Raw genomic sequence first — 12,473 nt, forward strand, 5'->3', positions numbered from 1 at the left:
TGAATAGAGCCTACAGCCAAGGAGCTGTGCTGTGCTCCAGCAAAAGGGACTCGTGTGGAGTCCTGGGGTGACGGCAGCGTGAGCGTGCACTGCACTCGTCAGACCTGGGCAGTGGGCTGGGGCACCGAGGATTTCACACCGTGCCCAACAGCTTTCCGATGACTTGTCAGTAGTGTTTTGCCTCTTGACAGCACCAACAGTGACCTGAGTTACTGCTTCGCAGCATCCCTTGCAGGTGCAAGAGAGTGAAGGGGGAAAATAAACAAAAGTATTAATAATGGCTGTGAAAATTTAACTTTTATTATCTGTTCACTGTATACAAAACACCATTCTGCATAGTGATAACTCATTTGTTGTACAGTTGACAGTGCACATCAACAAACAAGTGTTCAAGAGGTATACACTTAATGAAGGGCAGTGATGGCCAGTGTACATTACGCACTAAGATCCTGCGACGCCAGCTGCATGTTTTAGGATGGAGAAGTACCTCATAACCACTCAGTATGTGAGTAATATAAATGGGATAACAAGCATTTACCAATGAACCAAATTAAGAATGAGGATGGAGAGAGAAAGCCGAACGGATGTATCTGATACACAATTTCCAGAGTGATTAAGAAGTTTTACAGAGGTGGCTGAGAAGGATCCCTATTTTTTCAAACACTTCAATTTTTCAAACTTTTAAAATTTAATGATAAATAACAGAATCTCACAAATCTTTAGGGGCAAAATGCTCCACATTTATTTACATATGAAATGTGTTTAATACAGTTGTAATGGACATAGTGTATAGTAACATCTGACAGCAGCAAGACTTTTAAGGAACCAAACAATTACTACTGTGTATCATGCAGCTATCTATATATACACAATTTGTTTTAAAAAAAAGTACAAAATTTTTTTTTAAGGGATACATACAAGGTATAAAATGCAAAACCAAACCAAAAATATAACTCTCACAGAGAACTATATATGAAAGGGACAGTATGGTACCTTTTTGTACTTTGTGAAAGCGTAACTAGTGATATTAGATACATGTTTGAAATGGCTGAACTAGCTTCATACGGTCTGTGCTAAAGCTGAAAGCCCCTGTTATACGTACATAGGCTGGTGTGTTAGCTCCTCGACAGCTGGATGTAACACTGAGCACCAAGTACATTTGGCATTAGCATACAGAGCTGGGAAATACCAACCCCTGTAGCAAGGGTTAACTATTTTCTTTCAATAACCAGAAATTAAGGAAAATACATAATGCTGTGTACTCGCTTCTATATAATGTTTAATAAATTACATGACAAAAAACATCATCATTATAAACCTATTCCTCTAATTACATCTTATTTGTTAAATCCAGAGCAGCCCAGCCCTTTTGTGACAATATGAGCTTTGATCACAAGCACCTGATGGCCTAAAAAAATCACTTCATGATACATAGAGTTGTGCAATTATACTTTTCAAAAGTACTTTATCATTCTAGGGGGTCTGCACCTGTTCTGGTGTTGCCACCTAAAAACCAGCACTGCATTTTACATATGCAGTGGTACTTATTATTTTTTTTTAAACTTTTTTTATTTTGTATATATTTATAAAGAGAAAGTTTAAAAGCTTCCTTAGACATTTAGAAGCACAAGTTCTTAGAATTTAAAATCTCCTCTTAAGCTTGCTTCCTCTCCCTACTCCCCTCCAAGCACTGCCTTCTGATGCACTTCCATCCACTAAACTTTCCTTCAGAAGCATTCAAATAAGAAACAGTTTAAGAGAACTGAAAGGAACTGCCCCAGCATCCAGAACTCTGTTTTAAAGCAACTTACTAGAAAAAAAACAGAACAAAACGGAAAAACCCAAATTTTCCACTAGATACTGATACAAACACATAACAAAGAGTACAAAAGTTATTAGTTTAAATATATACAAATTCTTTTCAACTCAAATACTGTTTCAATGGTTTTGAGGGTATAGACAATGAGGTGAAGGGCACACATTTATGCAGAATATATTGCAACAGCCTGAACAGTACTGTTAACACTATTATACCTTGAACTTTCTGTAGCAAAAATGTCATTAGTATTCCAATGTGGAGAGAGATTTCTGCATCCCGAATAATCTGATCACTTTTCAGCTGAACTCATTCTTTTTGACTTAATGAAGGCCATGCCATGTGTTCTCATGTGAGTGTTTAAGGCCGCTTCAGTTTCAAAAGTCTTTGCACACACTTTGCATCTTCTGTCCGATGCCATACTGTCAGAAGATTCATCCTCATGATTGGGTTTATTTTCTTGCTGGTTATCCTCCCCAGACCCATTTTGTTTTGATACTGGCTGAGGCTCCTTCAGCTTATGTACAATGAAGAGGTGTCTGGAGAGGGACACGTGAGATGTGTAGCAGAGTCCACATTCCCTGCACTGGTACGAAGAGCCATCAGATTTATGCTGAGGAATATGTTCGTGAAACTGCAGAAGATTTTCTGTTGTGAAGCCACAAACAGCACACTTGTGAACTTTAAAAACATTTATCTTTAGCTTCTTCAGTGGCTGCGTGATTGCACCTCGTGGAGGCCGGAACTCCAGTACAGGTTCTTCCAATTTACGCTTTGGACTAGGAACCTAAAAAAAGCCAGAAATGGTATATCATGTAAGTGTGAATACATGGTTCTTTACGTAACTGTTGGTGACTTGCAAACTTCAAAAACCTTCCCTTGGTAGATTACAGTACAACTTCGATAAATACAGTATCTGAAATAATACTAGCAAATGTATATTGTATATGTTGGAAACCCAGGAGTTTTCTTTATTACAAACTGCACACAAAATGTCAGATCTGATAGAGCTACAGTATCTAATACACCGTATAAACTTGAATGAACATTTGCCAGCGTAACTGCATCTGAGTACACACACCAATGAGACCTCAGTTGTGTACAGAATGTAGAGTATCAGTCTAGGAACTTTTCAAGTACTAGCTTCTGGAACTCCATTTTAATTACTTAATATTATTTCATGCCTGAAATTTGACTTAACAGATTATCTCCTGACACTAGTAACCAAACTAACCTATTGCACAATCTTTTAAGCTAATTAAACTGATCATTGTTTATATTCTCCTTGTTATTCTTCTGACATGAATATTCCTCAAGAATCCTCTGCATCCTGTGTGGCTCATATATGCTCCATGGTGTTTATGAGACAGCGTACACAGCTGATATATTTTCAACACTTAAATAAGACAAACATATAAAGGATAACAGTACACTTTAAAAAACAGATGTCTGTGTGTCTGCTGTCAGCTCTGGACCTGCTGTCACCAGTGGAATTCTTTATCACATAGAGCCCCAAACATTTAAAAAATGCTGTTAATATCTGCATGTAACAAGTCTTTGGACAGAGCTGTCATCTTACTTTTGCTTTCCTTCTAATACTCATCAGCAATAGAAAAGTGGTGTAGTTCAGCTGGAAGGGACCTACAACAATCATCTCGTCCAACTCCTGAGCCCTCCGGGGCTGACCAAAAGTTAAAGCCTGTTGTTAAGGGCATTGTCCAAACACGGACAGGCCTGGGGCAGCGACCCCCTCTCCAGGAAGCCTGTTCCAGGGTTTGACCACCTCTGGGGGAAGAAATGCTTCCTCACGTCCAGTCTGAACCTCCCCAGCGCAGCTCTGAGCCCTTCCCAGGCGTCTTGTCCCTGGATCCCGGGGAGCAGAGCTCAGCACCCCCCTCTCCCCGTCCCCTCCCCAGGGAGCTGCAGAGCCCTGAGCTCGGCCTCAGCCCCTTCTCCCAGACAGACCTCCCGGAGCCCTCAGCGCTCCCCACAGCACCTGCCCTCCAGCCCCTCACCAGACTGGTTCCCTCCTCTGGACACACTCTGGGACCTTCACATCCTTTTTAAAATTGCGGGGCCCAGAACTGCACACAGTGCTCCAGGTGAGGCCACACAAACACTGAACACAGTGTAAGATCCTCCTACATTTTAATCATCAGATTGAAAGCAGTTTCACTGTAAAATTTGTATCAAATAAGCTCAAGGCTGGGTAGTTGAAAGAAGGTCACACTGCTTCTACATAACCTGTAGCTTTTCTACAGCTCTGAGAAGACTTGGTTGCAGAGGATTTGAAAGGTGCTTTTAAAGCAAATCACTAAGGAGTAAGTTACATTCTCCATCATTCGGTGATCAAACCAAACAGAGTCTTTCCAAAAACATGTTCTAGATCAAGCATGACCGAATTTGTTGCAGGAAACTTTAAGACATTTTTTGGGCTCTACTTCACAGAAGATCAGACTTTTATGGGATCAAAAATACCTGCATCTATTTAAAGATCCTAAATGTATACCCAGAAATAATTCATTCTGAGTGACTGAATGAATCTTCTAAGTGATTACCTTTGTGTCTTCTTTCACTTCCCTTTCTTCCATATTGGTTGATTCAGTCATTTCTTTCACGTCAGGGTCTTTAATGCCATGCATCAACTGAATATGTTTTTCCAACATCAACCGCTTGGTAAAAGTACGTCTTGAGTCTGGGCAGTGCCTACGTAAACACAAAGCAGACACGCGCAGGTTCACATGCCATGCTTATCAAAAGTAGTACTCTGAAGAATACAAGCAGGACTAGTAAATAAATCCAGACTAGAATACAACCTATTGATGATAGCAACAATGTTTTTCCAAGCATTAGAAGAAAATGAGCATAATTACAAAATAAAACTAGAAGTGTTTGAGCAACTTATGTTCAGAGAAAACAAGAAACTCTCTGAAGATAATAACCAAAATGGTACAAAGTGTGAGTCAGAATAAAACCTGGGAGCATCTGAATTTTGTTTCTTGGAGCTCTGCTAACATCACCAAACCGTACATTCTATTAGACACATTCCCAAGTTCTACTTAACTTAAATTTCACAGGGGAAGCAATCACCTTCCATGCAGGATGAATGCTAGCTCCAAACAACGCTTAATTCTGCATTCAAATCCAAATACTTTATCTCCTTGAACTAGTAATCCCTTGTCAGCTCTCTTTCCAAACTTCAACCTAACCAGCAGCACCACCTTGTCCTTCACAGTCTGTGCTCTGTTCTCCCGACAGAACCAGCTGCAGCACTGCTGAACCTCTCCTGTGCTTGTGGGAAGTGTATTCCCCTGAGCTCTGACGCTGTAACGTACTGTACAGGTGTCTGGGGAGGGATGGCCGAACAAGAACTGCAGGGGAGGTGTTCAACTGGAATACTGAGTTTTTCTCCGGAGGTTTTAATTTTTAAAATGCTGTTTCATTTAACTTTATTTAAAAAAAAGGAAAGAAGACAGTACTGTAGGCATTCAGGCATTCTGAAATGAAAATAGAGAACTATGGTAAGCCTTCTGCTCAAAGGGTGTACAGAAAGAAACCTGGCACTTGCTACTTGTCATATACCCAGAGAAATAGCGTCCAGGCTCACCAGCTCACCTAGGCTGAAGTACATATCAAGGGTACACGAGGAACATTCTGATGTGTGGGTTGTGCCAGGCAACCAGGGCGCAGGGAGGCTGTAAAGCACTCGTTGGAACGCTGTGCTGTGCACGGCCCTCTCGCGTTCCCACAGCGGGGCCCTTGTGCTTTCTGTAAGCGAGCAGAGACCACCTGGGGCGGGGCAGGGCGGGGCCCGGCGGGATCTCAGCCAGAGAACGGCTGCTGCCGGCAGCTGCCTCCTCAGTACTGCCGCCTCGGTTCCACAGCACTACACACACATCTTCAGTGAAGAGATGCCACAGAAAGGGGGTGTTATGGATCCTCTCTGAAGGACGTGGCTGATTCTGTTAAATGATGTATCGTCTCTGCAGCCACTTATCACGAAGGATTTTTAGACATTACACACTGTTTTCTGTATGAGAAAAAATACTACTACAAATACTGACTTTTGTAGATTGGGACAGGGGGTTGTGTACATGAGACTATGTAAAACCAGGTTCCCCTCTGTAAAACTATCAGCCACGCCAACCCTCAGCTCAGCTCAGTTCCAGATTTGCTTCCCAAAGCCCTGAAAGCCAGCAGACTTTATGTACGTGCTGGTTTCGGGCATGCAGGACAGCCTAAACAGTTTAGCCTGTCTACGTATCTAAATAACTGATTCATCTGAATGAAGGGGACGTTGGCTTTTATACAGTCAAGAAGATAAATTCAACTAACAATGTTTTTTGTTGGTTTATACTCTGTTTCTAAATAAATAAAAGTAGAACTTACGAGCATGTATAAACCTTCCTAATGCCTTTGTGCTTGATACGATTGTGACGACATAAACTATGGGATGAACTGAAAGATTTGTCACACTGTCGACACGGATGTTTCTTCATTTGCTTTAAAAAAAGAAGAAAAAGACATTAATTAAAAAATAATGCATGTGTCAAACCTTTTGGTAACAGGAAAGAAATATCACTTACCATCTCTGGTACTCTTCCTTCAAGTACACACCACTCCCACAGCAACGCTGTAGAAGTCAGAGGACCCGGGCCTCTTTCACAACAGTGTGGCCAGCATGAGTTACACACACATCTACCACCAGCTGTAAACTGGTGTCAGACTGTGGGTGAAGAGAATTTCTTCCTCCAGAGAAGCAAGGAAGATCAGTGAATTATTTCTGGATCAGTAAAGGCAGTATGGCGAGAGATTCACTTCCTCTGTAAAGGAACCTCTCCCCTCACCACACTGACTCTGCAGGTGCTGATCAGTCACCTGCCAGGAGGGGCGAAGGGCACCTGCCCAGGGCCAAAGTCACGGACACTGACACCTAACGGGGTCAGAAAAGAGATGAAGAAATGAGAGGTGTGGCCTGATGCTAACCTGAGTGACATCTGTTTGGGGAATCCTGTGAGGTTTATATTACAGTTTAAGTGGATGGAGAAAGAAAAGGAAGGAAGCTGAGAAGGATGGACTGGTCTCCATCTATGTCACTCCAGCTGAACACGGCCGCAGGAGCTGCAGTGTCTGAAGAAATAACATCTCCAGAATGGATGCAAAATAATCCACATGGACATGTTAACATGACGTAAGTCATTCTCTGGTGCCTAACATTAATCAACAATAATAATAAAAAGAATTCTCATTCCTAAATACTAAGAAGCTCAAGCCATACAGAAATGCTTAAGGAACTGCAAAACATCCTTCTTATGTCTACGCTGACCTCTATGTTACATTCTCCCTAATGGCTACAGTGTTCAGGAAAAGCTACAGACAAGCCAGTGGGGATCTGCAGAGGTGATTTCATTACTGAAAATTATAATTTACTGCAAAGTTTGAAGTGAATGGTGGAAGGTTTGTACACAGGAAAAAGTGATCTCTGAGCCGCTAAAGGAGTAAGAGCTGTTACAGTGAGATGCGACCTTTTGCTATCGAGACCAAAATCACATGGAGTGTGGGGGAAGGAAAGAAAAGCAGTTTTGAAAGGTCATTCATGCAAATGTGAAGCAGCCCATTAGGAAACATGATATGGTTATTTTATTTGGACTAGTCAACATAATGCTGTTAGAGGTGCAGTACTCTTCAACCTACACTTCCTTTTCATGTTTAAAGGCCAATTAAAATAAAAGGAAATCAACATATTTTGCTCTTAAATTGTTAAAGGTGAAAACCTGATGCTGTGTACACACAGTGCGTGCTCATTAATGCTAATACACTAATCAATACATTCTGCAGTGTGGTTTTGCAGTATGCTCATGACTGCAATGCTCTGGGAAGCATTTATAAAATAAACAAAATGCAAGTTGTGTTAGGGCTTCTGTGAAGACACAGCCCTGCCCCGTGCTGCACCACCACAGAGGCTCAGCCAGGGCAGCCCACATGTCGTTGCTGAGGCCACTGCTCAGCAGGGCCCTGTCCCTCCCGATCACTCCTGACACCACACCCGCTCTACATTCCTTGGGAAGATTCTGGATAGAGACCCCAGGAGGATTTTGGATGCATTAGTTTCTGTAATGGCAGCCAAACCCAACAGAACTAAACCATTAGTTCTGTAATTAGGTGCAGCAGGACCTGCTATACAGCATCTTGTCTTTACGGGGAGAAAGAGGATGTTCAATTAAATGCACAGCACGTCGGAATTGGTAAAGCAGTTCCTGCTTAGGAAACATCTGTCCTTTCACAGAAAGACACCGGAGTCCTAGGAAGCTCAGTGCATGTCTGCCTGACTGAGTGCAGACATACGGGATCCAGTTTCCAGCCAGCAGTTGTACAGACTTGTTAGAACCACCCTTTGGGCTAGTAACTTTTTTTTTTTTTTTTTTTTTTTAAACAGCACTTTTAAGATCACACAGTGTCACACCAAGGTGGCTACAAATTTTCGTACCCTACAGCTGGCTTACCTTCAACCAGCTCAGGAAGAGGATACAGAAAATGTGAATCTGTCTGTGTAGACACTGCCCAGTAAGGTCTGGGAACTCCAAAATCTGTCCCAAGAGGATACACATGACAGTACCTCTCCTATGAATACCTCTGAATAATCCAGCTGAGATCAGCTAAGAAGCATTACAGCTCCAGACTTTCACTCTCATTCTGCAAAAGCAGCAATGAGAAGTCTGAAACTAATTATCTTCAAATACCTTACACAACAATGGGCTTTGGGAACAGCTCATGAATTGCTTCATTAAAGTTTTTAACAAACATTCTGCATAGAACATTTTAGAGCATTTAACCCACACCTATCATTCTTAAGAAACACAGGCTGTAAATTAACTCCATTATCTATTAGACCCAGGTCACATGCTTGATTATTTAATGCTCATTTCTAGTGTCTCTACAATAAGATGTACCCATAAAAGTTTTGGTTTTGAGTATAGTAATTTTCATGCTAATAATTACTGAAATTTTTGAGAGATCTGGAAGGAACGTAGCAAGTGGTCTTTATCACCCATTTCTGAAAGACATGGACTTGTATCTCTATTCATTTAAGTATATATCTGTGTGCCTCCTGTGTTATTCCAGGAACCACCTGGATAGGGATAAAAACCAGCACGTAAATGTAAGCAACGAACAGGTGGTTAGGCCAGTATTTGAGTGCAACAATTATCTAATATTTCATAATAAGGGCTGCTCTTGAGGTAACACTGCACATTCTTACTAAAGTCAGATCAAGATATATATTTAAAGCTAATATTGAGAAAGCATTATCAGTGTGATGAACCTTATTTGAGACGCCTGCTGCCCCTGCTGCGGGTGGGATCAGACGGTACCATCTCCAGCTCACTCTGAAGCGACAGTTTCACAGGGAGGTTGCGTTGTTTTGCTTTTAAGAATTGCATCAGTGTAAAATGCATCTGGTCTTAAATTTATTTCTGCTTGCTGGTAAAGCACTGATGAGTTAGTATTTGGACTAACAGTCAAAATGGAGCGCACCAGCAGTTTACACGCTGCTGAAGAGACCGATTTTGAGAGAAAATTAAGCTATGATTGTGTGAGTGCCACAGGATCAGAAACAAGCACTCAGTGCACAGGCTTGCCACAGTAACACAATTATGGAGTTACTTTACACACACTGCCTAGCAGAAGTGTCAGGAATACACCTGCTAGGCTTGAAGCTGAAGCAGTTAACAGTTCCTTGGGGACTTTGATGGACAGAAATGCAAAAAGGGGCTTTTAAAGAAACTGGAGAAATCAAATGGAGACAGTGGGATTTCAGCTGCTTGTCTCCTTTTCATGCCCTCAAGCTGTAAAAGGAGAGCCAGGTAAATGAAAATGTAGTTCTGTGAATCATAATCCTTTGGTGGGGGGTGTTTCATTCCAAGGGGGACTGGCAATGCAGCTACAGGACTGTACAGCAGGGAGGCTGTAAGGACCGACTGGGAGTTACGGAAGGCAAGGAGAAACATGGAAATAGTCTCCTGTCAGCCAGGCTCGGCTGCTATTTGCTTGAAGCTGTCACAAGAAAATTAGAGATGAAACTCAGCAGTCTGGCATTTTCAGCTTTTCCATAAAATGTTTATAAACAGAATAAAATAATTTGCACAACAGCTTTAGAGAGAAGCACTGCAAACTGGATTCTCACACATAGAATTCTGATTCTATGGAAGGACACAGAAACCTCTGGAAATGTGCTATCATTTATTACAGTGTATTGGCATCCTGAAAACTACAGATTTTCACTCAAGATGATTCCTCTCCACTCAGACAGAGTACGCCCGTTACCCCTTGCAGCCGGCGCTCCCTGCGGGCAGCGCAGTGGCTGGTTTAATTCCCCCCTGCCTCCCAGCTGCGGGAAGCACCAGGCGGTTTTCGGGAGCACAGGGGCAGGGTGGGGCCTGAGAGCGGGCGAGTGCTGCTGGAGCTGGGGGCACCTCGTCTCAAACCCAGCTCCGAGGGGTCCCTCTGAGCATCAGCTTCGCTGCGGAGCGACGCTCGGCCTCACGGCGCCTCTGCCTCGGCCACGCGATGCCCCTTGGCACTCGCTGCACCAACAGAACGAGACTAACCCCGAGTCTAACAGTTAATGAACTCGCGAGAGGGAGGGAACTGGGAAGGCACACAGGAGGAACCAAGAACCTGGATCACATTAGATGACTTGGATGAAATACTGCAACATCTTTCACTCTTTCCATCTTGAAGAAGTTGTGGTACTGGATAAACAAGCCTACAATTAAGTAAGAGTGTGTGGATTTTCTCAGCAGAACTATGTAGAAAATGACAAAAACTAAGCAGCCAAAGAGAAAGATGAAATATAAGAACAGAGGAGAATAACAATGGAACTTAAAGGAGTTATTTGCAAAAACACAACTGAATTTGGAAAAAAATTGCTTCATATTTTAGGTTTAAGTTACTTTTTTGTAATTGAATATTATTCATTTACCTTTCCATGTTCTTTCCTCATGTGAGAGATGTAAACGTCTCTCTGAGTGAAGAGCCTATCACACTCCCAACACGTCCAGCCAGGATTAGCGACTTTCTTAGGCTCCGCTTTCTTTATGGGAGAAGGAGATTTCTTCTCCAACTTTTCTGTTCCGTTGACAGACTTGGCGTCCTCTTTGTTGTGACCGGCTGAGTTCTGAGTTGTGGGTTTAGTACTGAGAGGCAGATTTATCCCCAGGTTTGGTGGCCCCTCAACACTTTTCAAAGTTCCATGCATAGACTACAATAAAAGAGAAAAAAAAAAGGTACAAAACTCACACAGACATATACAGCTGTATCGACAAAATGCAAAGACCTTCTGAACCAAGTCTCCATTTACTTCTTTGTCATACTATTATCAGATCACATTCTTAAAGAAACATGATTAAGTAAAGGCAAGGCCTAGCATAAAAAGAAACTGGCCAACAACACTAACGGATACCATCCGTAGGTAAAGTTTTCTTCAGTATCTAGATAATTTCACAAAAAAAAAAAAAAGAAAAAGAAAACCCAGAGACTGTAGGTTACGTTTAAATTGCCGTTTAACAGAGAGGGAAAAAGCACTCAAGAAGTACATTACATTAAGTGTAATTTCTCACTTTACTTACCTAACATATCAGTCAAGGATCCTCATTTCAAACTACATGACTAAACACGTCCCAGAAGGAAAGGTTTTTACTGACAAATTTTGACTTGGCACATTGGTAAACAAGACAAGAAAAGGCAACTCTGGAAGGATCAGGCAACTATATAGTTTAGGATATGTTACTATTTATGCTGAGCCCTGTCTTGCTCCAGGCTCAGGTCATGAGCACCTAACCTAGGGGTGCGTTGTCAGCAGTCCTCAGAATCCAAGGTGTGCAGGCTGATGGGTCCCTGAGAGCAGGGGCAGCTGAGCTGTCTAACAAGCTGTTCTCAAGCACCCTGGAGCTCCCAGGCAGCGATCCTTCCTCACATTTATTTCTAGACTTTAAGTAAACAATCAGTAGGAAGGGAAGAACTCTTCCACCTCCTCCTTCCCCATTTTCTGGAGCCAGTGTCGTAGGCTGGTGCAAGACTTGAGCCTTCCAAGATGACCACCAGTTCCAGAAGACCTGGGCATCAACTGCATGGCTAAGTTTCACACGTGAACATGGACACAGCAGGAAGGAGTCGGCCGTGTTCTGGGCCCACACAGGTGACTGCAGCCCAGACTGAACGTACCACTGCACATGGATCCACTGTCGAGATCTCTTTCACGTCTAAGACTTGCCCTTTACAATGACGTGTCCTAATCATCTCATCTACTGACCTGTATTATAACTCTCCTGAATAATATGTCCATCCCAATTGCTATTATTTTCCTACAGGTAGCCTCAGAAACAAAAAAAATATTCAATACGTTCTTGATTCTGAGAATTGAAGAATACAAATCTGATACTCCAGTGTAAGACTTCAGTATCAAGTTCTTTTGTAAATCATGTGGCTCTTGGGACCTGCTGGCTTTGCAGTAAGTATCAACCTGAGCAGTAGAACACGTTCTTCAAAAGAAGAGCCAATTATAAAAAACCCTAAAATGTTATTAAATAGCAAAGCACACAGGACCAACTCTCTGTCTCTAAGAATGAACTGAAGTTGTGTAGTAAAGGAGGTGGCTGCC

General features: G+C 42.2%; 1 protein-coding gene across 10 annotated transcripts in view; it reads right to left on the reverse strand.

The window, feature by feature from the left end:
- Nucleotides 1–284: 284 nt before the first annotated feature.
- ZNF532 (zinc finger protein 532) overlaps nucleotides 285–12,473 on the reverse strand; it is a 60,614-nt gene continuing 48,425 nt past the window's right edge. For all 10 annotated transcript variants that reach the window (XM_074933077.1, XM_074933075.1, XM_074933072.1 and 7 more), the window contains 4 exons: nucleotides 10,797–11,075; nucleotides 6,206–6,318; nucleotides 4,375–4,522; nucleotides 285–2,603 (listed from right to left, as the gene is read on the reverse strand). In XM_074933077.1, coding sequence (XP_074789178.1) covers nucleotides 2,109–2,603; nucleotides 4,375–4,522; nucleotides 6,206–6,318; nucleotides 10,797–11,075 — 1,035 coding nt within the window. In that variant the 3' untranslated portion in view covers nucleotides 285–2,108. The remainder of the gene's footprint in view (nucleotides 2,604–4,374; nucleotides 4,523–6,205; nucleotides 6,319–10,796; nucleotides 11,076–12,473) is intronic.

The sequence above is a fragment of the Athene noctua genome, chromosome Z (assembly GCF_965140245.1).
Source record: "Athene noctua chromosome Z, bAthNoc1.hap1.1, whole genome shotgun sequence".
NCBI lineage: Eukaryota > Metazoa > Chordata > Aves > Strigiformes > Strigidae > Athene > Athene noctua.